At 46.7% G+C, this 14435-nt stretch overlaps 1 protein-coding gene across 1 annotated transcript in view; it reads left to right on the top strand.

The window, feature by feature from the left end:
* Positions 1-3607: 3607 nt before the first annotated feature.
* Positions 3608-14435, top strand: part of LOC144116019 (splicing factor C9orf78) — a 42406-nt gene continuing 31578 nt past the window's right edge. Inside the window, exons 1-5 of the mRNA XM_077650680.1 lie at positions 3608-3841; positions 4051-4165; positions 6768-6829; positions 11451-11534; positions 12302-12376. Coding sequence (XP_077506806.1) covers positions 3708-3841; positions 4051-4165; positions 6768-6829; positions 11451-11534; positions 12302-12376 — 470 coding nt within the window. The 5' untranslated portion in view covers positions 3608-3707. The remainder of the gene's footprint in view (positions 3842-4050; positions 4166-6767; positions 6830-11450; positions 11535-12301; positions 12377-14435) is intronic.

Below are 14435 nucleotides of genomic sequence, written 5' to 3' on the forward strand. Positions count from 1 at the left end.
ATGTGGTGCCCTCTGTCGGCATCGGATGGAGTCTCTGGCACGACATCACCAGGTGCTCGATGGTCTCCTCCGCGTCGCCACACGCTCGGCATATTGCTGCCTGTGCTTCTGGTGTTGCATCGAAGCGACGGCGGTACACCAGTGTTCGCAGCGCTCCGGCACGGGCCTCAAATAGCAATGCGCTACCCAGGCCGTTGTCAAAAATCTTTTCGGGTCCTATGCTGTTTTTGCACTCGCGGTACGCAGCCAGTGTCGGTTTTTCCGCGAGCGCCTGCAGCCATTGGCGATTCTCTTTTTCCTGGACCCGTCTCCTTGCCTCCTGTTTCCATGCCGTTGCCTATTCGGCACTTATGGGTGTCTGGAAAAGTCCATACTTGCCTTCTATCTTGTGGAGGCGCTTCACCCATGTAGTGCGTAGGCATGTCGCAGCGAGGTATTCAAAGACCCGCCTTGCCCATCGGTTGTGGCTCATGAACTGCAAGAAGTTTGGAGCGCGCGAGTGGCGCCACCTGGTTAACAGCGGTGGCGAAAGGCAGACGCAGCCAACGCAGCTCTCTGGTTCAGTTTGTATAGTGAGCGAGGCGAGCGGTGAGGTGTTTCGTCCGAAGACGAAAACAAACTTGGATAATTATGGGTGCTCGACCTACTGCTGTGTTTACCCAATGTCATAACAGCTATAAAAACACCGCAGTCAAGGTACCGAATATATTTAAACGCTTTCCTTGGACATCGTGCATGCTCGCTCATGCACAGAGGGTCTGCTGGAAATGAGTGCACTGTGGAATTAAATTCATGAGTGTGTACTGGCAAAGGGTTTATATTGACTGGGGTGTTTTGAACGTGCCATCATTGGTAGGAGCTGCTTTGTCTTTATGTAGAGCGAAGGAATGCGCTCAGTCAGTCACAGGAAATGGTCTCCGGTGAAGTTCTTGGAGCAAGCATCTGAAGTTTAAGTCTTCGTTTGTTATGCTCATCTGTGGTTCAGCGTGTCAATTTTGTTTCTAGTTTTTTTTTCCTGCGTGTGTGTATACAGTGGGAGCGACGTTGTACTTCTGAGAGTGCTTATGTCGTTTTTCACATTGTTTCACCTAAGGTTTTGTGTATTGCATCATTTTATTTCCTTCAGTGGTTCAAAATTTTGTATCTATTTGTTGCATTTATGAGATCTCAAATCCTGTTCTGGACGAATAAAAAGAAAAATAGAGAGAGGTTCAAATTTCTAAATATATATATATATATATATATATATATGTCTTGGATTTCACATCACTAAACCCTTAATTTCGGGAATTATTATTTTTATTTTAATTGGGTTTATTGTCCCAATGCAACGCGCCCTATAAGGGGCGCCATAGTAGGAGGTTCCAGATAATTGCAACCACTTGGGGTTCTTTAACGTGCACTGACATCGCGCAGTACGCGGGCCTCTAGAATTTTTCCTTCACCGAAATTCGACCGCCGCAACCAGGATGGAACCCGAGTCATTTTGGTCAGCAGCTGAGCACCATAACCACTGAGTCACCGCGGCGGCCTTTCTATAGTTGAGTATTTACCAAAAGAGAAATACGACCAAAATAATTCATGATTGGCGCCTTCATGAAATTCCTGGAATAAAAGTCCCGTGGGAGATACTTAGCAAGAAACCCATCGTCTTTTCGTATGCTTAGAGCCAGATTCTCTGAGAGGAATACACAAAGTAAAGCAGTGTCGATCCAGCAGGATGTAGAGCACTATCATCTGATATATATGCGTAGTAAGTTTGCGTTTTTCGCAATTCTAGCCGACCATTCACATAGTCGATGTCACAGTGGATGTAAATTACATAGCTGGCTTCATTATTTGGGTCAGAGCCTTGTTTCTCAAACTGTAAAGGTACTTAATTAATCTCGATAAGCTCAACTGCGCTGCTGGATATGGCAGTGCCATCGGAACTGCAACACAATCATGGTTGCTCGGAATCGGGGATCAGCCCAACCTGAAAGCAATTGAAACGAAATGTAGCAGTGGTGGCGCCAAGGCTTTCAATGCGTTGAAATCCGCAGAGAAGCAGGCGTTGACGTTTAGAATGGCATCGCGGTCAATGCGCGTCTGCTATGCGGCCGGGCTGGCGCGAACGCATCGGGCATGGAGGAAGGCCACGGCCAGTCTCGAGGGGGCGCTCGCACTCTCCCTTCGAGAGTGAGAAAATTAGAAGGGCGCCCAATGGATGCCAAAAGTAAATAAAAAGGACAGAAAAGCAGCCCAAAAATTCTGGAAACATCTAAATGCAATGAGTAATAAGACTAGGCTAAAACAAAGGTTTATTGTTACAAATGAAGGTATTCGACTAGAAGGGGATGAAGCAATAAAACATATAGGAACAACGATGACGGAAAAATTTACAGCAAAGCACGTGGTACATAATTTATCGAAGGAAATTACAAGGTTCGTCAATATTTTTAGTGCGGCGAACGGCAAATGCGGTTCATCTGCACGCATGCACTTTATGACATCATACTTTTTGTCAACGTGAGCATAGGTTAAAAGATATATCAATACAGTGACAATGTGGGGAGCTGAGATTGGATTGAGAATCGTCGGCAGATATTTTCGGAAGTCACTTTAAATCGTATGCATCGAAACCAGCAAGCAAAACGCCGTGGCGTGTCTGACAAACCTGCACAAGCACAGTCGCAGTATTTCATGAGCATGATCGTGGTTCCCGAATTGCCCACCGTCGCTATGAACACCGGTCCTGGGCGCTGTTACTGAAGGGGTTGTTGCTAACTGTACAAATGGATGACTGCAGTCGTTGGCGTCGGCCGCTCGTAAAAATGGCCTCTGAGATCAGTGAAAGCTTCAGAGGTCACGGTGAACAGAGGGCAGAAAGAGCAACTGCTCTCTGAGAATGTTTTGCACGTTCGGCTGAGGTGCAAGTGGACGTGCCACTCGTGTAGTATTTGACATCATTTCCCAAGCATCGGCACGGAGGCAGTGCGGCTCAGCCGAATACACCAATAGATATTTTCTTTGACAATTTCCTGTTTAAAGGTCCGGTATAATATAATAATAATAATAATAATAATTGGTTTTTGGGGAAAGGAAAAGGCGCAGTATCTGTCTCATATATCGTTGGACACCTGAACCGCGCCGTAAGGGAAGGGAGAAGGGAGGGAGTGAAAGAAGAAAGGAAGAAAGAGGTGCCGTAGTGGAGGGCTCCGGAATAATTTCGACCACCTGGGGATCTTTAACGTGCACTGACATCGCACAGCACACGGGCGCCTTAGCGTTTCTCCTCCATAAAAACGCAGCCGCCGCGGTCGGGTTCGAACCCGGGAACTCCGGATCAGTAGTCGAGCGCCCTAACCACTGAGCCACCGCGGCGGGTCCCCGGTGTGTTCCCAGTGCCGATTTCGTCAGCATCCCTGTTTTCCAGAGAGCCCTCTCTGTTTCTTTAACCTTTTTCTTAACCGATAATTGCTGATTGGCCCCCTTACTGCTGTCCAGATATTTGCTTGTCAATTTTCTAGTTCGCTTTCTCCATTTTGTGAAAAAAAAAGATAAAAAAAAGTAAAAGGCGCGGCAGCGCCTCTTGCGGCGAAGAGAGGCGTTTTGCTCCAGCCGCTCCGCTGCCGCGCGCCACCGTTCGCGCCACTAGACCAGTATTCACGGAGGAAGGAAACCTTTTCCTTCTTTCCTCCATGCCAGTATTCTAGTTCACTATAGTAATGGCAGACAGTTCAGATAAAAGCTGCGCTGGCGTTGTGTTCAGAAGTGGGGCTAAAAAGCGCAAGTGCTTCAGAAAACGAAGGTCTTCGGATGAGGATAGCTCGGAAAGCGAGGCAGAAGATGGCATTTCAAGGTAAGTCTATGCGCGCGTTGAGGATTGAGGACTGTTGAGTGTCGCGCTCATTACATTTACGTAAGGTGAACGCAAACGGGCGCAGTAGAAACTAATCTCCGAGTTTGTCCTTCACTTGTTGCTTCGCCCTTTTGATAGATAGCTCTCAGTGCGGGTTGCAGATGGCTTGACGTATTTATTCGGGGATGTGAACTGTAATTTCGGCGCAGGGAAATTCTTCAAGACACGAAAGAGATCCAGAAGCTTCGGAAGCGGCCCAACGGCGTCAGCGTTATTGGACTGAACTTGGGCAAGAAGCTCACCCCCAAAGAAGAGCTCGTAATCGTAAGTGAGTCGTTTCACCGGCGTCACAGTGTGATACGCCGCTTTCGGCGCTCATGCATCGCCGTAGAAAAGGAGTAAAACGAGCCTTGGCGCTCGCCCTGTGTGCGCGAGACTTGTACCACGGCCGCTCGATGGAAACGCACCACCATCGAGCGGCCCTGTGCAGTCGTTGATGAATGTGACCATGTTTGCCTTGAGAATTCGTGTGTTCATTCCACCCAGTGTGTGCTACTGTTTGTTGCCGCACTCTTTGCTGTGGGGAAACAGTTGAACCAGTCACTGACTTACCATGAAAGCCTTTGAGTGTAAAGTGAAACAATTTGTGGTAAGCAGTGCACGTTGTGTTTGTATTCAACTTCATCTCATCTCCCTTTGTTGATCAGTCTTCGGCGGTGGCCAGTGTGAGCTTTGCATTGAGAATTTCGCACAATTGGTAACCAGATCCTGACGTGTATGTTTTGTAGCGATACTGCGATTGGCAAGCTGCTGTGAGGGATTGAACTGCGTGGAGAGCCTAGGAGTGCATGCAAGTTTTTCCCCAACCCCTGCACGTTGAAGTAGCGTTTTATTCTTTATGTGCACACCTGCTGCTCACATTTCAGTGGCTTTGTACCGAGACGGTTATTGGTTTGGGCAGTGCCAGACACCGATTTGTCAGCTTTTATTTCTGTGGTCATGTTTGACATGTGCTGCTACTTTGTGTGTGGCCTATTAAGCTTACTGTATCTAAATAAATGGTAAGCTTAGTTGCAAGACAGTGCTTGTGTCTACCCATCTCCTTTGTCATTTGTCCGTCGCGCTGGTTTTTGTTTTCAAGATGAGGCACATTAAAGAGCCTCTGGTGGTTGTAATTAGTCTGGAGCCCTCCACTACGGTGTCCTTGATATCCCGCATGCTGTTTCACAGCAAACCCCACATGCCACACTATAAAGCAGGCAGTTTTTACTTTACTTTGTCTTTATTTGGTCTGTGGATTTTTTTTTCCAGAAGCGAAACTTGTGAAGTTCATGAAAAATGCCATGTAATGGTATGCCCTTGCATGGCCTGGTTACAGCTCCATTATGGGAATTATGGTGAAAAGAAGCCAGTGTTGGGCCCTCTGGGTGCCCAGCACGGAGTTTGCAGTGGTTGACTAAGCAGCAGTGTTTGCACACTGACAGCACATGAATGCTTGATTTGAACAAGGCGCAGCATAGGTGACACAAAGTGCCGGGTATTTTGTGTCATCTGTGTGGCACCGAATTAAGCATGCTGCACCAATTAGTTTGGCAGCATGCCCTATTGAAGCATGTGAATGTGCCACCAGCGTGCAGTTGCCGGTGTTCCTTGGGGCAGGGTTTCTTGGTTGGATGGGCATAGTGTAGTGCCACGCTCTACTTTTCCAATTTTGCCCTTTCTCTTTTTTGTGGGAAGGGGTCACAACAGAGATAATTTGTATGCAATGTGTGTGAATCATGGCATAACTTGCAGCTTATAGGCTTCTGTACACTTAGTGACATCAGATTTACTTGCTTTATTTTAAATCCTGGTTCCTGTTAGCTGGGATACCCTGCGTGGGTTGTGAATTGCATTGCGGTAAACATTTGTTAAGAAACTTCCTGCGGTTGATGCTGTGGCTATAGGGTGCAAGTGATTGGGTTGTATAGTTATCAGTATATGCTTATGGTACCTTAAAAGTGCTCAAGGAGTTTTTTCACAGGTTATGCATTAATTGTAACCTGTGCAGTATTATTAATGCGAAAGCATTAGATGGCTATGTCACGTCAGCAAAACCTTCTCTGCACGATTGTGTCGTCCCATAAAGGTATATGTGAAAAAGTTTTATTGCGTTACATAGTGCGTGATGAGTTCTTGCTGAGGGAAAAATTTTTTGATAAATTTTAAATGAGTAATTAATCGCGAAAATTACACTGACGTCATAATAGCCCCGTGTTTCGTGTCGGCAAAACTTTCTCCGCATGATTGCGTCGTTCTGTGAAGATAAATGCACAAAACTTTGATGGTGTTGGATAGTGCATGATGAGATCTTGCTATGGGAAAAATTTGGTTGATGAATTATAATTATTTAATTAACACAAAAATTACACTTGGACGTCACAATAGCCACGGATGTCGACATAGCACCTGGATGTCAAAACAGCCACAGACGGTGACAGCACGTGGGCGTCAAAACTGAAGTTTAAAAAATAAATAAATGAAAATTCAAAATAAATAGAACACGCCCTGGCATCATGGAAAAAACCCACGTGCTTTCGCATTCCTCCAAGTAAGCAGACGTAAGTGCCCTCAGAATTTTTATTGTTATTATGCCGACTACTGCCCATATACTTGTGCTGTCACCTGTCACTCAGGCATTTGCTCTGTGCAATGCTAGAATGGTTTTGATTAGTTATACCTAGTACGGAGAAATACATCAATGCAAGTGAGTGCAGTTGTGTACTTGAAAGGTACTGAATGTTTAGAACTGTAAGTGGTGTGCCATTCATGACAGTGTCTGCCTTTTTCTTACTTCTCAGTGGTAATGAATTCAGAGGTGGTAGAGAATGGGCTCTCGCTAGTTGTGATCCATAATTTTAATGGGTCATGCAAAAAACTGCTGCAGGATGACCCCTTCAAGCTGAAGACTGGAGGCATGATCGACATGAAGGCCCTGAAAGGGAAGAGGTGAGCCCTTCTGCATGCATGCTGCCCATTACATCTTTTGGCTGCAAGCACATGCAGCATTAGCCAGCTTGATTAGAGCAAAATCAAGCTGACTAGCCACCCTTGTGTGATCAGAAGGAAGAATGGTTGCATTTCTATGTGTGCGGCCACTTTTGCTTTGTGAACACACTGAAGGAAGAGAGCTTGAGTGTGGAGATGGAGACCTTGACTAGGAGGGTGACAAAGATGCTTGCCACTTCTCCTCATTCCCCAACCAAAGAGTGTGGGCTGCTGCTTGCAGTGTCGCTGCACTTAACAGCTAGTGTGCCTTGTCTGCGGCGCATTTGTGCTAGCTGTGCTCGAGACGTTTGGGGTCGGCCAAAACACTGTAGGAGCAGCACAGCGTGGGTGGAAAGACCTGTCTGGGCAGCCATTCTCACGGTGTGAGCATATGCCAGCTCATTGAGGGAGTGTTCTTGCTAGGCATTTTTATTTCCTTTCCATGGTGGGCTTTGATGCGGCCTTATTGGGACTTTGCAAGCCCTTAGCAGATTTTTGAGTAGACGAGGGAAGCGAAATGAGGTGGCTTGTTATGAGATACACATGAAGGTAGCCAACTCTTACCGAAGTCAGAGAACATAAAGGGAAACATTAAAATTTTTTTTTTTCAATTTGTGGTGTTGATGATTGGAAAATTACTAGTGTATTGCTGTAAGGTAATTATAATTTAATATCAATTAGCTTATAGCAATAAGATAATTACATTATCAATTTTACAATGCTCAACACCACAAATTAAAAAAAAAAAACATTCCCCTATGCTCCTTAGTTTCGGTGACTGTTGGCTTCCTTCATGTGCTTAGATCTTTGCAGCAGATTTTGCCGCACAGAGCTGTGGTAAACAGGTACCACCACCATCCCCTGCCAAATATCTTTTCCACAGCAGTATTGCAGACCTTATATATGAGGAGCATGTGTGCTTATTGCCTGTTGGTAGATTATGGTGCCACTGTTCCCATTGCCATAATCAGCCTAGTTAAGCTCACTGTAGGACAAGGGCCTCTCTCAGGGATTTCCAGTCCATCCTTAGGGGAACTTCCAGATTCCAGAAATTCACTCTCACACGTTTTGCTTTCTGCGGCATTCACTCCGTCAGACCACCACTTCCTTCGACAGCAAAAATATCACCAGCTCATGGCGTGACCATAGTGAGCACTTCCAGTTGGAGCACTGCCAAATAGTAGCCAACCGATTTTTCAGATTGGAATAATTTGTACTTGTCCGGCATTTCGGACTTTATTGCCGAACTGTCGTGTGTCTCTAGGAACATGTATGATGTATTCACAACTAATATTTTCGGCTGTGTGGAGTCTGAAAGTTCGATTTTTGCCACTGAAATAGACGTGAGCAGATATTGCTGCCATAAGCAGTGGAGTCATTGCCATCATCACTGCCCCAGACAGGGCCATTTTAGATTCAAACGGATTTAATTGAACGGATTGACATGGATAGGCTTGATGGATTCAGTACCACATTGTTGCTGCTCAGGCTAACTGCATGCTCTTCGTTCCTGTCTAAGTGATTCGCAAAGACGCGTGATTGCATTGATAACAATACAGCGGCCGCGTCCACCCAACTCAGATGACGGTGCTACCCCGTATGAGGGGGCTTGTCCGAGGAAATGACTGCCAGTGCGAACGAGCCAGGTAAATGGCACGAAATTCAAATTTTCTTCAGCGGAACAGATTGGCATATGATTTAATGATGCGTGCATCCTGCTGGGCATGGGCACTGGCATGAGGGCATATATGACTCGCTGCTCGTCCAGAACTGGCTTAGGCCCCGAAAATGGCTGGCTCTGCGTATTGGTCGACTCCCCCATTTTGGGTGGTCGTTTTTTTGAAGAAAGAATGACTTATATGTGACAATACTTAAACTGATCAAAGGTGCCGATAACCACTAACCACAGCACACCACTCAAAGAAATGGCGCACGCTGGCGTTCCGTGCAGTTAACTCGTTACGGGCGCAGAGCAAGAATGGTCACGTCGCGGGATATGCATTTTGTCGTTTTTAAACTAATACATAGATATAAAACAATATGGGTAAACTTGTTTTTCCTCTGCAGTCACTGAATAGTGAAAAAATATGTGAAGTGGGAGTGCTGTTTTGAATGCCTTTTTTTTTTGATCAGACAGTACCAACACTGCTGAGAAACTTGACGCAGTCATCCTAAATGTGCTGCAGGAACAAGTGCCTATTTTCTTAATTACTTTTAAATGGTGCTTGTGTTTACTGAATTTTCTCTTTTTGTTGAAATGTAATGGGAGCCTTCATCGGCAAACTTTGCATAGTTGTTTCCTGCATTCAGTTTTTCATGGTCCTTGTTGACAGCACTCACTGCAAAAGGTATCTGTCCCTCTGTATTCATGCAGTGTTGTGATTTTGAGCGGGAACATGGAGGTATGCTGCACAGCTGCCTCCACGCTACCACGGTTGGGTTGGCAGGTGGCAATTTAGTTTAATTGAATGAATTCAATTCCGTTAAGTTAAATTCAGGTAATTCACGAAGTGAATAAGGTCTTGCAGCTGACTCTATAGATTCCACGGTTGAATGCCGGGCTGTATGGCTAAACCGAAGCTATAACAGCTTTTGCTGTAAAAGCTGGCTCCTTCTAGCGGCTCTCAAGCCTCGTGGCGAAGATTGCTTTAGCTACCTTGAAAAGCTCTATTGGTATCCCCACTGTATATGTATGTACCTTGTTCTCGAATATAGCATGAGGTGCATTTTGAAGCATTACTTGATGTGTCTTGTGAAGTTTCGCGGATAGTTTGTTCTCAATTTGAGGAATTTCCGCCGCGTAAAGTTGGGGCTTTAGTCAAGGGCAGAACAAGTGCATGGTATTGGTGCGAGTTTCTCTTCTAATGATGGCTGGTTGGTGTGTATAAGCTGCAGTGCTGGCCCTCCCATGTTGCCTCTAGGCTTGACTATTGCAGGACGGTAGCACAACAAGACGCATCACAGCAGTTACACCGAGTGCAGGAGAGCTCTCAAAGTTGTCCCAAAGAGGCCCTGGGTAGAATACCAAAGGTGTTCCCAAGGAGGTTCCACAGCAATTACTAAAGTTGGGCCAAAGGAGAACCCACAGCTTCTGCTTTAGAGTATCCTACATGTCATGTAAAGTTGAGGGTCCCTAATTTTTATTCACACAGGACATGCTGCCAGTAAAAGACATGGCAGGCAGCATGCAAGCAAAGAATTGGCTTCTGGGCATTACAGCCCATCAATGAAACTGTTGCTATGCTTTGCCTCTAGTATCAAATGGCGCATGCTTATATGTTTATTCTCATCAGTCACACAATACTGGGCATTGCACCTGAAGGTAAACTGTGGGACAGGAGCTGTTGTACCTGGTCTCAAAATTTTTGCATCATGAGGTCTTTAAACTGGGAACATCGGAAAGGTATGCTGCCTTGTGTAAAATGGGTGGTTGGTCTGGTTGGTACAGTCTGCCAAAAGTAACCAGGCAATGGGGTTTGCTTATCAGCCGTAGGGTGGAGCTGTTGCGGCACCCATGAAGCCCGAAAAGTCTCGAAAGGTGAGGACAAGGGTTCTCCATAACTTACACAGATTTGAAGCTTAACGGGCACCATTAGTGCTCCACTGCCTAGTTAAAAGTGAACCCCATTGCGTGGTTACTTTTGGCCGAGACTGTACATTGTGCGAGACAGAAGAGTTAGTGCAGAATGCATGCTTGTGTTGGAGTAGTCATCAGAGACGGATTCATGTTGCCGTACCTTACGCTTTATAAAAGTGAAGGACACAAAACTGCTTGCTAACTGCAAAGTTTCAAAGGCCTTCTTGCCCATGAAAGAGACTCGTATGCGTGCATTGGTAGTCGCATGCGTGCAGTCTTTGAGGGCCACTTCTTGAGCAGAAACAAGCAAGCAGGGAAATGTTCACGGTTGCTGGAGGGACTAAGTCACCACAAAATGATTGACCAAATTGTTGCTTCACTTGTTGTCCCAGTGGCAAATGAAGCCAGTGCACACAATTTGTTGGGCTCATTGGGACACACTGTATAAAACGGGAAAAAAATGCAAGTTCAGCTCTGCAGCTTGTTATTCTTCACATGCTGAGTCCCACAAAGCAAGTGGGAGCTTGCTCACTGGTCTGCCATTGCTTTGATGTCTGTCCCAGCAAATGCAGTGGCAATGTTGTTTCCCCTAGGCAGTTATTCTTATAACCTGTTCGGGGCATTAAACTGCATTGCAGTCCTTGTGTGCCACATCCTGTCATTCTTTGTGTGCTGGAGCCTTGCGGAACGCTGGTAAACAAACCTGGCAGCTCGGTAGCTCTGATTAGAATAAAGTGTACTTTTTGTGACTTTGTGATGGAATTGCTTTTTGATTCCTTTTGGACTCCTTGGGCGTGCTTTGTGTGTAGCAGTGCATTGCTGCTGCCTTGCACTGACATTTTGGCTGGAGTTCCTCGAAAGCTGCGTGGTTGCCCAATGTGCTCACTTGCCACTAGCATTGTGAAAGCATATGTGGTGTACACGGCCACTCTAGTGTAAGTGCAGTGGATTTTGCCGCAACTGTGAAGGTGGCCGCACCTTACATTTCTGTTCATTGAATTCAAGGGTCACCATGGAGGAGCTGGATGCAGTGAACCTGGGCAACACGTTCTCGGTGGAAACAAACCAGCGTGATGAGGATGCTGACATGTAAGTACTGCCTGCCAGTGCCCTGGCTTAACTGGTAGTGGAGACAGTGGTTTAATGCAAAACAGTTGAAGCTATTCGTTGCTTGGGCTAGAATGAGGCTAGCAGCTGCTGTGCAAAAAGTATGCTGCGTGAGCAGTCAGTGATGGCACACAGCCCTTACTTTGCTATTGCCATTTGCGCAGTGTGTAACTCAAGTAGAGAGAGGCCGCCACGATGGCTCAGTGGTTACGGCGCTCGGCTGCTGACCCGAAAGACGCAGGTTTGATCCTGGCCGCGGTGGTCGTATTTCGATGGAGGCGAAATTCTAGAGGCCCGTGTACTGTGTGATGTCAGTGCACGTTAAAGAACCCCAGGTGGTCGAAATTTCCGGAGCCCTTCACTTCGGTGTCCCTCATAGCCTAAGTCGCTTTGGGATGTTAAATCCGCATAAAAACAAAAACAAATCAAGCAATGAGAGGCAGTGTGTGGCCATAATTAAATCCCATCATCCAAAAACAGATCTGCATGAATGCCTTTTCAGTGGGTTTGCATCTGGTTTTTGTTCGTTTTGAGTGACGAATTTTGGATGATGCAGATATTTTTTGCGACCCAATGAGATACGTATCATCGAGATTCTACTGTATTGTAGTGTCTGCCCCAAGTGGTAGAACTGCCGAAAAGTGTAGCTGTGGTACATTTGCCTTAAAGGGGTTTTTCTCGAAAGCTTTATGTGGTGTTTTGTCACCTTGAGTGGTGCTGTGAGTGGCTTTCCTTTCCTCCTTGCCCAGGATGAAGTACATTGAGGAAGAGCTGGCTAAGCGCCGAGGCCAAGTCCAAGAGACTCCGACCGAACAGAAGATACAGTGAGTACCAACTAAGCTGCTGCTCACTTGGTTTTGGGTTGGCAAACTGCTTGTTTTTCTTTTTACTGAATTAAAAAAAACCTATTTTCGCAGTCCTGCGCGTTTCATTTTTCTAATTGCTCTTATTTGAGAGTGCATGATGGTCTGGTTGGCTTAAGACCGGAGTGATGGTGGATTGATGCAGTCTTGAGAGAGACATGAAAAGTTGTTGCTGCAGCTGAATTCAGTTTACTAGTCAATGATTGAAAATGGTGCATCAACGAGAAAAAGGAGAAAGGGCACTGCACACACTGTGGAATACTGTATCTTGGGACCCAGTTACGGTCACGAACTGATTTTTTTAGACCTGTCGGGGATCGCTCGATCTTCTGAAAACTGGGCAGCTGGAGAAAAAGAAAAAATTCCGGTAGGGAAGGTCACTTCTGATTGGCATGCTGCTGAGAGGTGTAATTAAGTTTCCCTGCACTCTGTTACGCTTCTGCACTGTCGTGTCACGCTGTGTCATGGCTAGCACACACCTGTTGGGGCTGCCTGCGGGTAAGCAGCTGGTTATGTGCATTTCACTGAAAGGCTCGGCACATCACCCTTGCTGCCTTCAGGCTAGATCAGTGGGAAAACGTGCTCAAGGATACATACAAAATGTAACCCGTTCAAGCAATCCACTGCATGTGGCAAACAGCTGTGGCAGCTCCGGGAGAGTCCACCTTGCGGGTGCGGCATGGTAAAACTGAAAGGAGTGTACAGATACTATTTTTTCAAATCTTGCTTTAGCTGAATGAAAATGGGATCATTGAAGTGAAATGTGGCAGAGCTAGTGCATTTACCTATAGTTGGTGACAGCTTGGCTATGGCACTTGTGTGCTGGCGTTGCGTATGGTCGTTCCTTAGAATAAAATCTGTTTGGTTTCGACACAGGTGCAACTGTGCCATATACACAGGGCTGAAAAAAGGAAAATTGGGGAGGAAGAAAAGGTTTTGACCTTGGCAGACCAACGTAAGGAGACAAGTGCAGAGATGAAAACTGGGACTTCATTAAAGGGACACTGAGGACAACCCTATCAAAATTTTTTTGTTAGCAATATCTGATAGTTCGGCATTTCATGGCTTTGTTGACTCTTGTCCGGGAGCGAAAGATGCGTTTATTTCGAAGAAATTTGGATTCGAAGTTGAAAATTTTTTTCGCGCCGCTCTGATTCAAACTTGAGAACTCTTATGACGACACAGAACGGAGTGACGTGAAACGTGACGTAAACGGAGACTCCGTGATTCCTGGGGCCGAGCGGTGCGGTCTAGCAGCTGCCGAAATGAAAGCTACCGCCGCCGCACGTTGAAGGCATCTATCGGGGGTCGCCACCGTCGCTTCGTTTTGCACCGGCGTCTTGCCAGCAATACGATGGATCCCGTTCCCGAGCCCGACGACGTAGTTCTCGCAAAAACTCTGGCCTGCATTTCAGCGGCCTCAGCCCCACAGAGCGTGCGATGCTTTTGAGGGAGCACGGTTAGGTTAAGCGCCGGCGGGTGGTTTCCCCCTTCCTCAGAGAGCAGCCGTTGCAAACTAAATATCATAACCCCAGTGCGGGGAGTCGCAAGGGGCCAGGACAAGGTCGGCGCCTTGCGCCCATCGGAGGCTGGCCGGGGCTTTGGGGCCAACGGATTGTGATTCCTTGAACGGCGCGGTTGCACGGCGCAGTAGGCGGCGTCGAGGTCTCCCACGGTTGCAGGGGCCAAGTTATTTATTTTTTGCCACAAAAAACAAATGGGTGCGGCTTGAAACCAAAGCCGGCGCACGACGCTTCAACGGCTTCCGCTAGATCCAACGGGTCCACTGGATCTGGCTCTCTCGCCAACTTGCATGTACCTTCAGACATGTACTACTGTAAATGGATTAAAATAGCCGAGCTCGAAAAGAACAGCTCCGCCCAACTGCCGCAGCTATTGAATATAACGCGCACCTCGCTGCAGAGCCAAATCAGTCTGGCCGGGCCGGCGGCGGCTGGCGCATTCGGCGCGAAATAGAGACATGCTCCAAGTCTCCCCGCCAGTGCGGTCAGAGTGCGCT

The sequence above is a fragment of the Amblyomma americanum genome, chromosome 1 (assembly GCF_052857255.1).
Source record: "Amblyomma americanum isolate KBUSLIRL-KWMA chromosome 1, ASM5285725v1, whole genome shotgun sequence".
Taxonomy (NCBI): domain Eukaryota; kingdom Metazoa; phylum Arthropoda; class Arachnida; order Ixodida; family Ixodidae; genus Amblyomma; species Amblyomma americanum.